This window comes from Centropristis striata, chromosome 1, assembly GCF_030273125.1.
Source record: "Centropristis striata isolate RG_2023a ecotype Rhode Island chromosome 1, C.striata_1.0, whole genome shotgun sequence".
Taxonomy (NCBI): domain Eukaryota; kingdom Metazoa; phylum Chordata; class Actinopteri; order Perciformes; family Serranidae; genus Centropristis; species Centropristis striata.
Window position 1 is genome coordinate 37,742,780 of NC_081517.1, and position 19,436 is coordinate 37,762,215.

Consider the following 19,436-nt stretch of genomic DNA (forward strand, 5'->3'; position numbering starts at 1 on the left):
TTAATCTACTGTATAAAAATCCCTGACATGCAAATGTATACTGAGCGAGCAGAAATATAGAAACTATTGTACATATCTGGAGCAATTAAATATTACATACACAAAATGAAAGGTTTTTGTTCAGCCTGTCGCTGAAGTCGTTTGTGCTTTGGATCAGTACTATAGTACATTTTGATACTGTGTTGGAGGAATAGAAGTTTATGGAAAGGTGATCTATTTCTAATATAAGCAAGATTACATTATCAAGGTTTCCACCAGGAAATTGTAGCAGAGGTGATAAACCATGTTGCCTCATGTACAATTTAGTTAGTAGCTGAGGGCCAAAACAACAGTCAAACTTATTATATATGGAAATAGTAACATCTTTCTATGTTAATTCAAATATATATGCAGTAGTGTGGGGTTTAGGTTTGCAATACTATTCATGATATTGGCTAGGACTATCTTTTATGCATCATTTTTCTAATTTTCATTGAAAAAAATATTAAAATGATGAGGGTAAGATTTACTTTTGCAAGAATCTGAATAGAACTATGATTTTTTTTCTTAAGTCTGTAGAATACAATGTGTAAGCCAGAACATCTCTGCAGCACCATAGTATTTTAATTCAAAATGGATATTTTGCCTTTCATAAACTGCGCTCTTATATATTTACAGTACTGTGCAAAAGTCTTTGGCAGGTGTGAAAAAATGCTGGAAAATATGGATTACTTCAATAATAGAAATGTTAATAGTTGTTTTTAATTAACAAAATGCAAAGTGAATGAACTGAAGAAAAATCTAAATCAAATCAATATTTGGTGTGACCACCCTTTGCCTTCAAACCAGCATCGATTCTTCTAGGCATGTTTATTACTCTTGCTTAAGACTTTAACACAGTACTGTTTATTTATATTTTAATGATAGTGGATGTGGGTTGATTTTGCAATGCACCATGCACCTCTACTACAAAAAACACAGCAAGAAACCCTGCATATGATATGCAATCCAGCACAACAATACTGCAAACTGCAGCCACACAATTACCATGAAGTTGAGCCTCCGAGTCACAACATCAACATATTTCAAATAGCCCTTTAAAAAATAAAAGGAATTGTAAAAAGACATTAATATGGTGTTTATGGTTTCCGCAGATTTCAAAAACTTACATTTATTACCTGTTTAAGCCCATTATGCAATTCAAGAGCACGGTCATACGGGCACAAAAAGTATTAAGTGCGGTTAGAAAGTACAGGAGTAATAAGTACAGGGAGCTAATAAGCCTGATCAGCCACCTTCAATAACCAATTCAAACATAAAAGGAAAGTACATATTAGCAACAGTTTATGTTTCCACAAAAACACTGAACTTTAGAAACATGAGATAAAAGGCATCGTTTTTGTTAATTCTGTGGTGGATTCCGGTAATACTTCAATGAGCTCTTATTTTGAAAGCTACATGTGTTAAGGACAGGAAGTAATTCATTCGGATACTCTTGTTGTTAACAGTGATGTTTGTGAACTTGTCTGTGGCGCTTGTCAGAAATAAAGATGATAAAGTCTAAAGGCTCTTCATATCTGTTGCATGAATCCACAACATCAAAGTCAACATCAATCCATAAAGATGAACTTTATTTGGTACTTGCAGCCTCTGTCTGATGTATATTTCAGTGGCAGCAGACTGTGGGAACAAGAGGCTATCTGTTTCAAAAAGATTTCTCACTAAAATATATGCTGGTTGGTGGATCAGATAGAAGCCTAATAATACACACACACTGTTAATTCACCGTCAGGTACAGTCAGGTTATAGTCAAGATAAAAGACAGGTCCAAAGGTTCATCACTGCTTTAAAGGAAAAACAATCTTCCAAGGAAAAAGCCGTTATCTAGCATGTCATCTGATATCGTGTTCCTTTCATCCTTTAGTTCAGGGGTGTCAAACTCAAATACACAATGGGCCAAATTGTGGGCCAACATTGAACAAATAAACCTTTTAATATACCAAACATGTTTTGCTTTAACATTAAATATGGAACCAGCAACGCTTATAAACATACAATATATAACTAAATAGTGCAGACATGCAAAATCAAATTTCAAATAAAAAACACATCAATGTCATTAATTTATTAAATAAAAATTAAATAAAAATCGTATGCCTCTTTTCTATTTGCATCCTTCTGATTTGAATATCAAAATAAACTTTTTCAATAGGTTAATAAATTCTGCCTTTTCGCCATTTTTGGGAAGGGGTAGCTCGGAGTTGCTATGACGACTGTCACAGAGGAGCACGTTTCTGGGTCCTGTCCTGATTGACGCGCCAAAACAACAGCAGGGCATTGTGGGATTTGTAGTATTAGCGGTAAATGCGCCGTATAATAACGGCGGGTCAGCTTTTATAGTACAATAATAATATAATAATTTGGTATTGCCTCGCGGGTCAAATAAAATTACATTGCGGGCCAAATTTGGCCCGCGGGCCAGAGTTTGACACCCCTGCTTTAGTTGATTATCTGATATCATGCTCTTCTAGTTAATTATATCTGAACAAGTTAATTATACGTCAATCCTAGAAAACAAGAGGACACTGATCAGCAAGTGTACAGGTTGCTAGTAATTAGCTCTGCATTTGTTTTGAGGTTTTGTAATGGCGCAATTGGCGCAATATTTTTGCACTTTTTAAGACATTTTAAGGTCTATAATTGAGCTTATTGGATTTTAGACTATTTAAGAAACCTGCTGAAACCCAGGTGTGACAGTCAGGGCAGCATGTATAAAAGCCAACTTGCTCAGAGTGAAAGCTACCTGTCCAGGATCAGTGAAAACTTGTCTAAGATCAAATGCTGTGCAAGGCAATAAAACAAAACAAAGCGAGAGTACAGTAAGTTCAACTTAACGGTAAACCAGGGTGTGACTGAACACACCTGCCCAGTAAAACATGCCTGTGTAGACAAGCTTATAAATGTAATAGATAACTGTCATCTACACAGTAATCAGTCATGACATTTCATGCATCATTCACTTCAATGAAAGAGCTAAATTGGAGGAGTGTGCTCTCTTTGCAAACGAATAAACTCTTTCATAAACAGATATTCCTAGACTTATCCATGTGTTTTTCTTCAGCAGGCTTGACTACTGTAACAGTGTCTTTACAGGCAGTGGCGGTTCTAGACCAGTTTCACTGTGGGGGCCAAGGAGGGGCCAGTGTTTAATCAGAGGGGCACATTAACAAATGGCAAAGATTATATTTAAGCATTCAAAACCTTTATTTTAGCTTATTTAAAAATGTAATTTAAATATATTTGGAAAGATACAAATACATTGATTGAAACAATGAGACTTACCAACAATAATTATTTTTGTACGACAATGACATTTGTCATTTTTGTGCACAATCACTTTCTTTTATTTTGAAAGCTTTTATTGCACAATAAACTATTATACAATGTACACATTCTGGGTTAATTTTGTGTACAATAAGATATTGTTTGAACAGAAAATAGGTAAGAATTGTTCCGTTGTTCATCGTTATAAATTGATTATTTTATTATTAATTTGACACAGGGGCCACAGCAGCCACTGTTTACAGGTCTCCCTAATAAGACGATCAGACAGCTACAGCAGAACGCTGCAGCTAGAGTCCTCACTTAGACCAAAAAAAGTAGATCATATTACTCCAGTTTTGAGGTCCTTACACTGGCTTCCTATCTGTCAAATAATTTATTTGACATTACTGTTGTTGGTCTACAAAGCACTGAATGGTTCAGGACTAAGATACATTTCTGATCTTCTGCTCGAACCACCCAGAACTCTCAGGTCATCTGGGACAGGTCTGCCCCGTGTTCCCAGAGTCAGAACTAAACATGGAGAGGCAGCGTTCAGTTTTTATGCACCACATATCTGGAGTAAACTCCCAGAAAACTGCAGGTCTGATGCAACTCTCAACTCTTTTAAATCAAGACTGAACTTGACTTTCTGCTTGCCACTGCCACTGTAACTTTTATTCCTTTGATATTTGATATTTAAAAAATATATTTTATCAGCCTAATTTCAATTCTAAAATTTTCTAATTGAATGTACTTTTATATTTTTCCTAAATATTTTATCTGCTTGTTTTCGGTCTTAAATCTTTTTATATTTGAATGTCATAGAAAGCTTATTTATGTCAGTTATTAATTTCAAAAAGTGGGAATAACACATTATATAGATCCATTACACACAGAATGAAACATTTCATGTCTTCATTTATTTAATTTCTTCTAATTATAATAATTATGGCTTACATTTAATGAAGACCTAAAATTAGTGTCTCAAAAAAATTGAATATTACAAAAGACCAATTTTAAAATGTATGTTTATATGGAAATGTTGGCCTCTGAAAAGTATGTCCATCTGTATGACTCGATACTTGGTTAGGACTACTGGAAATTGACTTTTCCAATTTCCATATTCTAATGTATTGAAATGCACCTGTAAGTCTCTTTATAATGCTTTAAATGTTTTGTGTAAATCACTTTGAATTGCCCTGTTGTTGAAAGGTGCTATACAAATAAACTTGTCTTGCCTAGTGATGTTATGGATACAGTACAAGGAAGGGTTTGTTTGTTACGTCATAGATCTAAATAAACAATTTGAGGGGTCAGATGTCCCTTGTCTTAAACAAGAAGTTTTTTTAGAAAATATGACTGCATCACATTGTAGTGTAGGATTTTTTGCAAAGAGGGTTGAGATAAACTGAAATTTGTCATTTCCTATTAGTTCATGCCATCTCCGGCAGCATAAAATATGTTTTCACAGCATTTTTACATTTTTGTTGGAAAAACTCGGATATGTGCAAATCATGTTTGCATTACAACATAACTAGGGACAGCTGAGCTCCCTTCAAAAACAGCATTTCAACTTTACTAGGAAATGGAGTTTATTTATTTAAAATCTAACCTAAATTGTACCTGGATATGAATACTGCAAAAAGATTAAATAAAATCCAGAGGGAACACACTGTATCAACCTCTCCTTTGAATGTGAAACAATGTTTTGGTTTTGGACCAGATACACAGTGTGTGTGTTTGTGTGTGTGTGTGGGTGTGTGTGTGTGTGTGTGTGTGTGTGTGTGTGTGTGTTCAGCTGGGTTTTAACCTCCTGAGCTGGCGCAGCTTTTTGCTGTGATGAGCCATGATTACAGCAAATCCTGTTGACTATCACATACCATCTAATCACTGGAGCATCGGTGCATGTGGCTGTTTTCTAGGGGGTGTGCATAAATCAGAAGTGTACTAGATGGAAAGATGTTAGTCATCTTAAAACACAGGGAGTGCAGGGAGTCACTAAAGCTAATGAGTAAACAGAGAGGACGTTTGGGGGAAAGGACATTTGTCTCGGCAAGCATCAAACACACAAAAAGTGGTGAAAACAACAAGTCAATCTGCCTTCAAGGAATGCTTTTAAAAGATTACTTACAAGATTTATAAAAAAAAAAAAAAATCAAGTAGCACTCCACTCCAGATTAGCCAGACATTTCAGGCACCTATTTAAAATATATTTTTTAGTAATGACAAATTTTGCACAAATGCAAATAAATGGAGCAAAACTGGCAATGTTTATTAGCTCACTTTTGAAATAAAATACATTCTGTCATATATATACTACAGCTCAAAAGTTTGGGGTCAAGTAGAAATGTTCTTACTTTTGAAACAAAAGCACACTAAAAATTAAAATAATAGACATACAGTCTAGACCAGGGGTAGGCAAGCTCCGGAGCCACATGTGGCTCTTCAAGCCATCTGCAGTGGCTCCCTGTGGCTGTGACAAAGAAATGATATGAAATGAAACCAATGAATGAATGATTTCCTTATATTTTATTTTTCATTCATCATTGGTGTAGGCCCAAATCAATTTGTATTCTCCAATTGTAAGAATGTGTAGCTTTTATACAGCATAAAAAAATGTTTTAACAACTAAAATGTGCATCATAACTTATGAATGTCTACGGCCTGGTGCCTACACCTCTACATTTTGCCAACTTCATGTCTTGTTTTGTGTTTCCCTTTTGATTCTAAATCTCCTAGGATATTTCTTTGGTGTCCAGCCTCTCATTTGCACTCAGGTCCGTGCTGAATTTTGACAAAATCATATTAATAAATGCTCATTCTGACCTATTAGTAATACTGGCAGTCTAATTCAGACTCAATAGGCTCAAAATATTTCAAAGTAAGGTTTGTGGCTCCATTCTGACATTTTTTTCCTGTTTTTTTTTGGCCAACAATGGCTCTTTTGTTAGTAAAGATTGCCGACCCCTGGTCTAGACATTGTTAATAAATGACTATTAAATCTGGAAACGGCTGATTTTCTTTCTGTTTTGTGCCGATTTGAGAAGCAAAGCTGGAGATTTGTACACGTTAAAATTATTATTTCTACCCTTGTCAATGTCTTTACTATATTTTCCCTTAATTTTGTACTTAATTTCATGAATAAAACAGTTGATGATCTATGTAAGCTGGGCCATTCAGAGATTCCTTATTGGGTCCGATGTGGCCTGCAGGCTAGGTATGCACTTAATATAACACTACGGATAAATAGATGGTATGCCAAGCCACTAACACTAATCTTTTCTATACACATTATTAAAACATAACTAAGTGATACATGGCTGTTCAGCCAGGATTTCCTCTTCAGCTGGGTTACAATGGTGAATTAAATATGTTGTTGTTCCTAACTAATCATTAAACCCCCCCACAAGTTAGTTTGGTGGCAGCAAATTAGTGCAAACAGCTGATTCATCATGTAGGAGGAGCAGTTCTACTCAGACATCCAGACGATCTGCTGACACAGCAATCGTGCCTGCTTTGGCTTTGACACAACGAACAGTGCTAAGCTGTGGACCGCTGTCCCCAACTGGGTTGTATTGTTTGTGATTGCCTCCGAATTAAAGTGGATAAGAACTTTTGATATCTGCATCCAGTTGAAGGGGCTCGCTTGTGTGTCTGAGCTCACACTTTCAGTGTGCTGATCAGTGACAATGAGTGGCAACACCTATAGATATCCTGCAGTAAAACCATGAATGTCTCGGTCTTTCTACACATACACATGAATGTATTTATACACATATAATATAGTGACAGAAATAGACACATGCAGCCTGTCACTGCCTGGGGCTGACGGAGCATTCTGCGGTGCTTAAATGTCATGACGAGCATGTGTGTGCCAGCCGAAAATGGCTTAATGACACTTTTGCATTTCACTGTCCTGACAGTGATGAGGCTAAACTGGAGCCGCTGATAAGCAGACACAAATCCTCTGCAGTGGTTCCTGTTTGTGTGTGTGTGTGTTTACGCACAAATGCACATGGTTCACGGTTGCCAAAAGAAGCCCAATCACTTAACATATTGAACTGGGAACAACGGTGTTGTCCAGCTTGGATAAAGCCTGATGACAAGGTCAATGATTCATTTAAAGCGCCTTCAGATTCGGTGATTGTAACTGTGCAGAGATTTTCACTCACAAACAACACCGTCTGTGGTGTTTCTGTATTATCTCTAAAGCAAAAACACATTTTATCTGCCAAGTCTGCAGTCAGACAAAGAGAAGAAGAGCATAATTGAGGCCATGATCTGAGAAAAATGCTGACAACAAATACCACTCACAGCGGCTTCACGCACACACACACACACACACACACACACACACACACACACACACACACACACACACCTATTTCTACAAAGAGGAGAAACTTAAAGCAAAGAGTCGTCACAGTTTTTCATATACTTCCTGTTTTAATTCTGGCCACGCAGCAGTTATAAATATTGCCTGAACATGAATGATTTCTTCAGCAGCCTCCTCTAATGAAAATTCATCTGTATTTCTGCTGACAAAAGACAGAATTGGAGTCCAGACGTGCACTCTGACAACTGAGTTACAGTGGCTCAACTATAATGCTGCTTCAGTGTTGCATAAGCAATTTGCTCTGCACTTACCTTTAATGGCTCAAACACTTGGAGACCTGATCATAACACAACATCACTTTAGGTGGGTTTCATGACACTTTCATGAAACTGTAAGGACATTAAAACCCTTTTAAATTCCCCAGTATGTACAGAGCTCTATTTTGGTTTTATAATTGGAAACATAGGTGGACACACAGTAACATGCAACACAACCCAAAACTTTAAAACAAACCTGAAGTTTACACTAAGATACGACAGTGTATTAGGGCCATGGAAAAAAAAAACGGACAATATATATGTAAATGTAAATATACATATATATTTACATTTACATATATATTTTTACACATATATATGTATATTTACGCTGTGTTTGTGCTTGTGTTTGTTCATGCTTCTCACCAATAAAATTGTTGAAAAAAAACAAAAAAAACAAGCCTGAAGTGTAAATCATGTATTTGTAAAGTTTACTGTCTGTTGACAATGTGTCAGAGAGATATTCATCAAGCTCGATGGCCATTTGTATAATGTGCACAATTCTGACATATGTCTTTCAGGGTTGAAGCAACTTTTCAAACTGAAGAAAAAAATTTATATAATAAGCTATAAAATGTTGCATATCCTTGCAGATATTTTGTTTTAGATTGCATCATATACTGTATGTGTGTATGTGCCTTAGTGAGGGAACACTTCCTGAATACTTGTGTATACGTTACCCTCTCTAATTGGGAATGCTCCATTCTCCCGCAGTTTTACATGGTCATGACATGTTTATGTGCTGCACAAGTTCTGAAAAATTGGAACGAGGAGACATTCCTGTTTACTCATGGACATCTATTCGCTCAATCACTGAAATGCGAGCTCTGCCAGCTGCTTTATGACAATGAGTGAAACATCTGCTGATCCACGGGGAATGGCACCAGCCTCCCGTTCACTCTACCACTTACATTTTTATTTTTTCAAAGCTCAAACTTTTTAGCCAATACTAACACTGTCCTCTTTTTGTACAGCACATTGCAGTGGTTAGCAAATACACACATTGATCCTGTGTGTTCAGTTGTGTTGAGTAGACAACTAATGCATCTGGTAGCTGTTTACAGATATTGTTGCCAAAATGCTGCACTGCTACTCTCGTGCTAGCAGCCGTGCTCAACTCTGCATGCAAACACCATTTTCAATAAGCAATCTGAGAAACAGGGAGGCCACCTTATTCCATCAATTAACTGGAGACAAACTACACTCACGTCGAAGACAGATGAGACAGAGTCAATTTAATTTATCGGTAGAGCATTTTCTTATTTGTTTTTGCTATCTTTTTGACTGTCTTATTAGCGGCTGAGAGAAAGGAGAAGGAGAGCCTGTTTTCTCCAATTCACCACTCAGACCAAGCTGAGTGGACAGCAGCTGTCCAGTGAGATGGATGTCTGTTCACTACGAGGGCTGAGAATCTGCTGACAGAGCCTCCTGCTCTCTTAGCAGAGAGGGAGGGGCAACAGGGAAGCATGACACACAAACAGACAGCATGCGCCTGTATGTATCTGCCATAGCACTGTTACAACATTCAGGACAGTTTGGAGAACCAAAATAATGTTAGAATTGGCAGTATGACTGTAGTTATACATGACTACAGTAGCAGTATTGTTTGTTGTTTTTCTTTTACATTGAATTTTAGCCTAAACAATAGGTTCACCTAATTTCTCGAGGTGGGGGGAAATCGATACAGCCTAGTATCGAAGTATCGATGTTTAGTGTTACAACAGCTGGCGGGCCGCCAGTATTTCCCCATTTCGGGGCCATAGCAGGCTTACTTTTAGAAATATACTGGAGTTATGGTATCATATGAAACTAGAAGATGGAAGGAATCTATAGGCACCATAAGTGTCAGGATATCAAGTCGGGAAGTTGTCAAAATTATGCTGCAAAGTAAGACTTTTTTTATGTTTCATTTTACATGTTTGATATCAGTTAAGTTCACTTTGACAGAATACTTTGTTGGTCATTCTAAGGGTTTGACTCATTGTGGAAAAAAAAAAGACTGAAGCGGGATGAATGGTAGAGGTGGGGGAAAAAAATTAAAACAGCATACTACCGGGATATTTTGTGTGGCAAAATTGTATTGATTCATGGCCGCCAAGTATCAATATTTAGCGTTCATTTAGGGTCAGTAGTTTCGCCGTTTTTTTTTTTTCTTCCCTGGAGGCAAGATGAATAGACTGAGAATTTTCTCTTATTTGACAAAACAATTCATGAATGAATTAAATTTTGTGGATGCTAAATGGCAGTTAAACAGTTAAATCGCAATATATTGTATTGCAATATTCACCATAAGGCAAAAAGCTAGTATCGGGATAAAATCGTATCATGCACTGCAAAAAAGCCAACTTGTATTTTTTTGGCCTAAAACATTGATGTAAGTTGGTAAAACTTGGAAATATAAATTATTGACATTTAGGGCAATAATGTAAGTTAGCACAACAAAGTTGTTACTTATATCTTTAAGTTGGGGTTCACAACAAGGGACAATAGTTCTTCTAACTCTTATTTCTTTGTTGTGAATTGCAGGAAAGCGGTGAAATTCGGTCATTAGCGAAAGCTAGCGGCTAACTGATGCTAGCGGCTAAGTGATGCTAGCAGCTAACTGATGCTAGCGGCGCTGCTTGCTACAGCTACAAGAGTAGCCATTAGCGTATCAATGCTAGCTCAAAATTGTGGTCGCAACATTAGCTGACATTTCATAGTGGCGTTACAATCATGCCAATTCAGCCCATTGCAGAAGTTAGCAGAAGTAAGAATTAAAAGTTATTACAATGTAAAATTATAAATTAGTACAATTAACAGTTGAGTTGACAAAAATCTGAATTCAGAGTTGAGCAAACTAAAAAACAAAACTCAAAATATTTAGTTTAATTGTCAGGATTGTCAGATATCTCCTTACATTGTAAGGAGATATCTGACAATGTTTCAGGCTTTTCAGTATGAAACAGAAAGAGGTAATTTGGTACTAAGAAGACTGTAACTTTGTACGATATGCAACTTGTCAGACTCAGAGTGCTCAGCCTTAAGTCACAAAGTGGACACAAGCAAAAAAAATATTTTGCTTCAGTCTAAATTTGAATTACAATACTCATTTAAAGTGAAACCATCATTAGATTACACATACTCTGGCTAACTGACACTTATTTTTTCTTCAGAATAAAATTCATCTCATGTTTGCATGAATTATAACTAAATATTTGGACAAGATGTCCTGTTGACAAGCACTATTCAAGCAAATGTATAAAAATGGGCCTAAATTCAACACTTGGCAATATATAGTAATTGGTTCGTGGCAGTTTTGTACTTTTATCAGAATATGCTATTACTGGAGTTACTGAACTGTCACCAAAACTAATAGCATTGCCTTTTTAAAGACAGTTGCCCTAAGAAAGATGGTCGGGAGTGTGCATGAATGTCAGAAAAACAGTTATAGTAATAAATAAGTGAACATATTGCCTGTTTATCCTGATTAAAGTGTTTACACAAGGTGTTATTTTCTGATTGAAGGGCAAAAAGCTGCATGTTGTCAGATAGGGCTTCCCATAAACCATCATTTGCTGTTTCCACAGACTTCACTTTTAATTTTGCAGCACTGTACACACTGAACAAACTTCACCAGGCTTTAGCTGAGAAAGTTAAATGCCTGAAAAGAATTTCACATAGTCAGCACTCTTTAAGTTTAATCTGTGCCGACGTGAGTAATAATGAGCAAAGAATTTCTAGATCAACATTCAGATAACTCATTTCTTGATTTCCCCTCTGCAGTCATATTGAATAATTAGTCTTGTGTGTTCCTGTATGTGTGTGTCTGTGGTCAGACCTGTGATGAAAATGACATTTCAACAAAGTGCGCTCATGCTGCCTGAAGGTTTTCTGAGGAAGAGTTGGGGGTTGCAGACAGATGCGGCCATGGATCAATGCCACCGCCCACCCATTTCTCATTCAGCTTTGGCTGAATGAGAAAGATTACAGCAATCACTTGGGCACATAGCAGATAGGGGATGACAAGAGTGTTTGTGAGCTTTCTGGACACAATGCATTGAGGTGTGAAAGGCAAACAGGGCTGTACCGCAAAAACTAAACAAAGAAAGAAAGTGTATGAACACTAGGGATGGGCGTTTGGAAGAAACCTGCCAACTTGATCATCTATAACGTTAACCATCAATTCATCGATTAATCACTATGATTTTACACATACTCCGGTATGCGTAATAACATGCATACAAGGGCAAAATGAAATAATATATATATATATATATATATATATATATAAAAGAAAAGGCCTGTTTTGATAACGGATGCTTTTATTTTGAAAGGACGAATAGAGACTTCCTGTCGATCGTAAAAATTAACTCAAGTTAGATTATACTGTAAAGATAACGTCAAGGAGTTCAATGTTTTATGTTTTGGCCCCCGAAGAGGCATGAGGTTAGTTTTCACAGTAATCTTGCATATTTAATGTGTTTTGTGTTTAAATAAGTTTTGGATAAAATTAAACCTAGTATTTCATGCTAGCAAGGTTTGATACAGTAAGCAAATTTTGCTTAAATTAATACTCTGTATTTCTGTGTGTTTTATAATTGTTATTGCAACTTTCAGTTTGTAAACTGTAGCTTTATCCAACTTAATTCTCAGCTCACTGGCTTACGGTCGCAGAACTGAACGCTCGGCCGTGTTTCAGTTCAGTGAGTACTGATACGTAGTCATTGATAAAATCAAAATAAAAAAATACAGATCAATTAAAAATTCCACCCAATCAAGCAAATTCTTAATGACCATTGACCATGACCGTCGATCATTGATTAATTATTCCCATCCCTAATGAACACTGGTGCTGCTTTAAAAAACATTCTTGTTATGTATTATCTCTAATTGCACTTATATCTGTATTTCTGTATCAGAGGAGAGATGGGGTTAACTTATTGGCAACATCTCACACTCGCTCCTTTGGAAGTAAAATTAACTTTGCTTTGGACAAAAGCCACTGCCAAATTAATCTAATTTAATGTAATGTATTTTGTTCATTGCAAGGCAATTTGTAACCATATTTTGTGCCATATAAATAAAGTTTGCTGACACACTTCGAATGTGTTTGTAAAGAGAGGGCATTTTAAAACAAATCGATATTTGGCCACTTTGGGAATTAAGGACTAAGGTTGCCTTGTACTGTATCGAGCATTAAACTGTAACTTTTAATTCCAGAGGAACTCATTCTAACATGAAAAATCAATAGAGCTTAACAGGCGTACTGGAGTCACTGCACTGCTCTAAAATCAGGTGTTGATTAGTGAGAAGAACAGGTGCTGGCGAATGTGCAGTGAGTCACTCTTTGTGAAAATAACAGAGAGGCTGTAAGTAAGAAGAATGTATTACCTCAGAGCAGAAAAATTGGATGGAAACAGTCTGATGATATTCAAGTTTGAGAAATGTAAGTGTGAAAGATGATAAATATCTCACAAGAACATTCTACCTCACAATCAGAAGTTGCTGATTACACATTGAGCAAACCTTTTCAAAACCACTCATCATCGTCTGAATGAGATGTGGAAAGTATCCTGCAGCCACAATACACACGCTGTAGATATATTATTGAATAGAAATTTATAGAAAATGTTGGCCAGCATTATCTTACAATAAAACTAGAATATAATTTCAACATTATTTCGTAATAAACCTATTCTATTACTGCACTTTGAACATTAGAATAAGAATTATCCTAACATAAACAACCATTTTACACTGTTATTTCCCTACTTTTACCTTCTTTTTTCATCAAAACAAAACCTTGCCTTAATATTACTTATTGTTACTCTGTGATTACATCAGTCTAACGTTTAATCTGCAAGAATTTACTCAGATTTTTTTACTGAGACAATATTACCCAATAACAAATTTTAATTACATTTACTGACCCTATTATTATCTTAAGATATTTTTCCCCATTTTTAGTATTTCATTACAGAAATTAAACTTTTTTCAATCTTAAAATCAACTATGTCACTGGTCTGTTAACATGTAGATTTCCCTGCAGCATATAGGTTACTGTGAATCTAAATCCAGTAAAAAGTCCTGTCTCTCTCTGTCTCTAAAATGGTTTATTTTAATTGAGACCTTTTTTTCTGTCATGTTGAGGCCTTGAATAGTCCAATAGAGACAGCTCATTACTTCAGATATCAGTCACCAGGAACAAAGCCATCTATTGCACTGAATAAAAGATACAACAGAAAAATCAAATCACAGAAAAAAATATATAAAATGCCAGCAAAGGAAGAATAAAAGAAGGTTTCTTTCATGATCACTGTGGTTTAACCTTTAAAGCAACTGAATCACTAAAAGTTGGAGGTGTGAATAATGAAAACTTAAAAAAAATAAAGAAAAAAAGAAGTGGCTAACTTTTAATTGTATATATTTCTTGTATTTCTTGTACAGTTGATTGTGTGTGTGTGTGTGTGTGTGTGTGTGTGTGTGTGTGTGTATGTGTATGTGTGTGTGTGTGTGTGTATGTATGTGTGTGTTCTTGTACTTCCTACATAGTGAGGACCGGAACACGTTTTTAACCAACAGAGTGAAGACATTTTTGCAAAGTGAGGACATTTCGGCCAGTCCTCACTTCTTTAAAGGCTTTTTTGAGATTTCAGACTTTGTTTTAAGGGTTAAAGGTTACAAGTAGGTTTATGTTAGGGTTAGGGTAAGGGGTTATTATAGTTAACGAAAATGAAATGAAATAACGAAAACTAGGATTGAAAAAACATTTTCGTTAACTGAAATAAAAATTAGACTTTTACAAAAAAAAGACAATTAACTGAAACTGTATCGTGTGGTTACAAAACTAACTAAAACTAACTAAAATTATAGTGATGTCCTTCGTTTTCGGCTTTGTAAACCTTTTTCATACACAATGAAGATGAATAGGACAAAGGAAATCAAGGCAAAATTTACTGTGACCCCTTTTCATTTCCAACCCAACAAATACCCCATTACTAAAAACTAAAACTAACACTAAAACGAATTTAAAAAAACTAAACTAAAACTAAAGCATTTCAAAAAATAAATACTAAACTAAAACTAGCAAACTCAATCTAAAAACTCATTAAAACTAAATGAATTTGAAAACAAAAATTCACAACAAAATTAAAACTAAAACTAATGAAAAATAAAAATAAATAATAAAATAAGTTAAAAAAGGAGTAAAAAATAATAAAAAATAAATAAATAATAAAATAAGTTAAAAAAAGAGTTAAAAAATAATAAAAAATTAAATAAATAATAAAATAAGTAAAAAATAATAAATAAATAAATAATAAAAATCCAAACCTATTATAACCTTGCAAGGGAATTCACTGTTACAGTACAAGAATGTGTGTGTGTGTGTGTGTGTGTGTGTGTGTCTGTCTCACCAGGTCAGTCTTGTGCATGTCCTGGTAGTCGGATGAGTAGTATGTTGCTGTTTTCCCAAAGCCGTTGTCACCAGCAGCTTTTGGTGGCTGAGCATGCTGTCGGTACGTAGCGCTCTTTGGAGTCCAGCAGAAGAGGCTGATGGATTCACGAACACAGCGCTCAATGTCAATTTCTATACAACAAAAAGGACAGGAGACAAATATGAAAATGTTACTTGCCAATGTTCAGGTTAATCCAAATGAGCAAAGTCATAAACAACAGAGTAACACTAAAATCACTGTTTTCATAAATTGATTTTATCAACTTTCACCCTATTAATTCAATTACTACAAACACACTTTTTAAAAATGTTTACAGAGCTTAGCCTGCAGTAGGGTTGTCACGATACTAAAATTTTCAACTCGATACCGATACTCAGGAAAATATTCGATACTCGATACCATTTTTTCACAAGGATAAAAACAAAGACCCCAAAATTTAACAGAAATATTTTTATTGACAAAAAAAATGCAACATGTAAAAATTAACTGAAGCACAGGTTAAATATTTATAATAAAAACCAGTTGTGCAAAAAGAAAATGCAACTATGATAACAAGCTTCAGGTCTGAGGTAGTGCAAAAAATAAATAAATACAATAAACAACAATTAGAAATATATTTTGAGGTTGTATGCTGTGCACAGGGTGTATCGATACTTTTGAGTATCGTATCTGGATACAACGTTTTAGTATCGATACTTTTTTGAGTATCGATACTTTTGACAACCCTAGCCTGCAGACATGAGTTATGAGTTAAATGCTAACACTAGCATGCTAACAAGCTCACATCAACAATGCTAACATTCTGATGTCAGCCGGTATAATTTTTGTTTACATTTGCAGATTAGCACCAAGGGGAGAGCGGTGGGCTGGCTGGGTGTTTCCTGGGACTCCAGCTCTGAATGTTGTCATAATGCCCCAAATCTTTTAGGTTTTTAGAACATTTTCAATGTTCCCCTCAGATTCTCTGACATGACCGGCAAATCAATAGAGCAAAAGTTCGATTACTGGGAAATATCTCCATCCATAGGTCTGCCCTATCATTACCATGGGGGGTTGTTTTATGGTACTACTAGGCCAACTACCACCCTGACACTAATGATGAGTGAATATATGTACAAGTTTCCTAGTTTTAGCATTAAATATCTTGTTTTTATTTAGTATTCAAAGGATTTATAAAGCAGCATCCCAACACTTGGAATAAGGGCTGTACTACTACTACTACAGTCAGTCATCATCCCTAACCAGTTATCCACACTCGGGTCGCGGGAGGCTGGAGCCGGTCCCAGCTGACATTGGGCGATAGGTGGGGTACACCTGGACAGGTTGCCTGATTATTATGAGACAGAGAAAGACAATCACACTCTCATTCACTCCTACGGGCAATTTAGAGTCACCAATTAAACCATGTGCATGTTTTTGGACTGTGGGAGGAAGCCGGACTACCCGGTGAGAACCCACGCTGACACGAGGAGAACATGCAAACTCCACACAGAAGACATGCAGACTCGAACCGGCGACCCTCTTGTTGTGAGGCAAGAGTGCTAACCACTAATATTCAGTTCAGATCATCGAAGACCACGTTTTCTTGGCACTGTTGGGGATTCTTGATTTGCAATTAGCAGCCCAGATTAATATGGGATTTAGTCCCAAGTTTGTCAGCTCAACATTGGCTTTGTGAACTCCTGCATTGTAAAACAAAAAAAAAGGTTTTAAGATTAGTAATGCTGTTCACACCAACTTCTCACCGTACCTGCTGTGTGTTATGCAACTAAAAAAATAGTAACACAAGGCCTCTTTTTAAATGGCAGGAGTAAGAATTAGTCATCCTTAACACCTGTTGTGTTTCAGAATGGTGAGTACAGTTGGAGAACACTTAGTTATAAAATAGGATGTAAGCTCTACAGGATGACTTGTTTCCTCGGTGACCATCATGCTTTTCCCAGTATACAGATTAGGCATTCTAGTATTCGAGCATTGCCCCTGACCCCCCAAGGTTTGAGCTGAGCCCCAGATGTTTACAACCTCTGGTTCTGAACACAAAGGAGAAACTGAGAAGAGCATTATTTGTGCTGAAGATATTTGCAAACAAACCAAAGTATTGGACAAACAAACATTTTGACCTATGCTGGCCGGAGATTAGAACTCAGAGGATCTACAAAGTAATTACAAACCATCCTGCAGGGAACACGGCTGTCCGTACCAAATCTAATGGCTACCCACTTAAAAAGCTTTCAAGACATTTCACTTAAAAAAAGGAAATAAACTCGGAACAGAGGGGATTCTATTAATCTCAGAATTTTCATTTACCACGGACAACAATTTGCTCCCACAAATGATTCAACTGCTGTGAAAGAAAAAAATGAATGAATACAAATGTAGTTCCCTCCCTTGAATCAGACATGGAGCATGAAAGATTATGTAAATGGAGTGTGGGAGGTGAAGCTGAGGAAGTGAGCAGCTTGACCTTGGCATTTTGCTGCCATTAATAATCTTAAGTAGTCATCCAGCAGCGCCAGTGGCTCTTTAAGATAATAACTGGTCATCGTTTAGCTGCTTTCCCTCATCCGAGCTCATCCCAAAATAAGTTTTTCATGCAAAGCTACATTTTCTCCTCTTCCCCCTAATGCCTCTCCAGCAGTATCCATCCTTCTCCTGCTTCCTGCGTTGAGAATAGAGAGGATTAGGGAACAGGGACTCACTGGATTAGCCGAGGATTTGGGTAAATTAGGAATTCTTTTCTTCACAGTCTTTCGCACTGACAGCCACTCTCTTTCACTCCCCTTTTTGTCGTGGATAATAAGCAAGCCTGCCTAATGAGTGCTCCCTCATATGACCTGCACCTGGCCCAGGCTCAAGTGAAATTATATAAAAGATGTATCATTCCCTCACTGTCTGTCCCACAGCGGCGTAAAGGTGAGGGGGTTTGTCAGCTCTCGTGGGCTCGGACCTCTCAGACTCAGTTACAAGGTTCATTCCAGTGAAAAGCACACTGGTGGTCTGAGATTCCTCACCAACAGGCTCACAGGCAGTTCAGAGAAACACATTCTCCCTCCCTAGGGCGACGAATGCTGCATGCAATCACTCCTCCAGCTAAAAGAGGCAGGAATGAGGAAGTGGAGATTGATAGTGGTTTTAACAAGCCCTGGGCTCAGCTGGGCATTCCAAGGCAGCCAATTCTTTCAAAGAGCAATTTCTCTTTTTGAGTCGGGCAAAATTACATCCCAGTAATTATGCACAGGCGTTGATTGTGGGCTGTGACTTTTTGCCACAACTAGAAGAATAGCATGATTAGTTAAGAGCAACTCGGGGGAATTGGGGGATTAGATTGTGGTGCAAAAAGAAGATAGACCTGACGATAATGGAGATGAAAGCAAATTAAAAGTACACAGAGAAAATCTGTTGCTTTGTGATATTACAGCAGATAAACAGTGAAAATTAACCTCAGATTATAATGCCAATCTTCAATCATGGCTGTTTCCTTCTCCCTTTTTGAATAGCTCTTTGATTGTAAACCATGATCACACTAATAATATTAGGTAGGAGTGTGAATAGTGATTATGTATTGTTCAGGGGTTTGTCAGTCCATGCAACTTTGGGCAAATGTGAGGAGAAACATGCATGCTGCTGCTCTATTACATTATAAAACTGCACATGAGAGGGGTTTTCAATAGCTGCTTGTTTAGATGAAACTTAGATGGATGATGTGCGTTGTGTTTGCATGGCCTAAGGGTATGCATGCATCATTTTTTTGAGGAAAACACTGAAGTTGGCATAATTGTGGTCTTTACTAGCACTGCTCCCTTTACAATGGTCGGTCAGTTTTCTGGGTTCTCTCATTTATCCAATACATTTACCCAGGAAAGTTCATGTCAAGTAAATGTAGAGGAAGGCTGCATGATTTGGAAAAATATCCAATTGCCAATATTTTTACTTGTCAGGAATTGCCATGCATTTCATGATATTGGATAAAATGCTCTTTTTTGCATCATTATTCTAATTTTCATTGAAAAAAATATATTGAAATGATGAGGGTAAGATATA

At 36.6% G+C, this 19,436-nt stretch overlaps 1 protein-coding gene across 4 annotated transcripts in view; it reads right to left on the bottom strand.

The window, feature by feature from the left end:
* tbck (TBC1 domain containing kinase) overlaps positions 1-19,436 on the bottom strand; it is a 122,912-nt gene that overhangs the window by 21,925 nt on the left and 81,551 nt on the right. For all 4 annotated transcript variants that reach the window (XM_059341381.1, XM_059341399.1, XM_059341390.1 and 1 more), the window contains one exon: positions 15,354-15,526. In XM_059341381.1, coding sequence (XP_059197364.1) covers positions 15,354-15,526 — 173 coding nt within the window. The remainder of the gene's footprint in view (positions 1-15,353; positions 15,527-19,436) is intronic.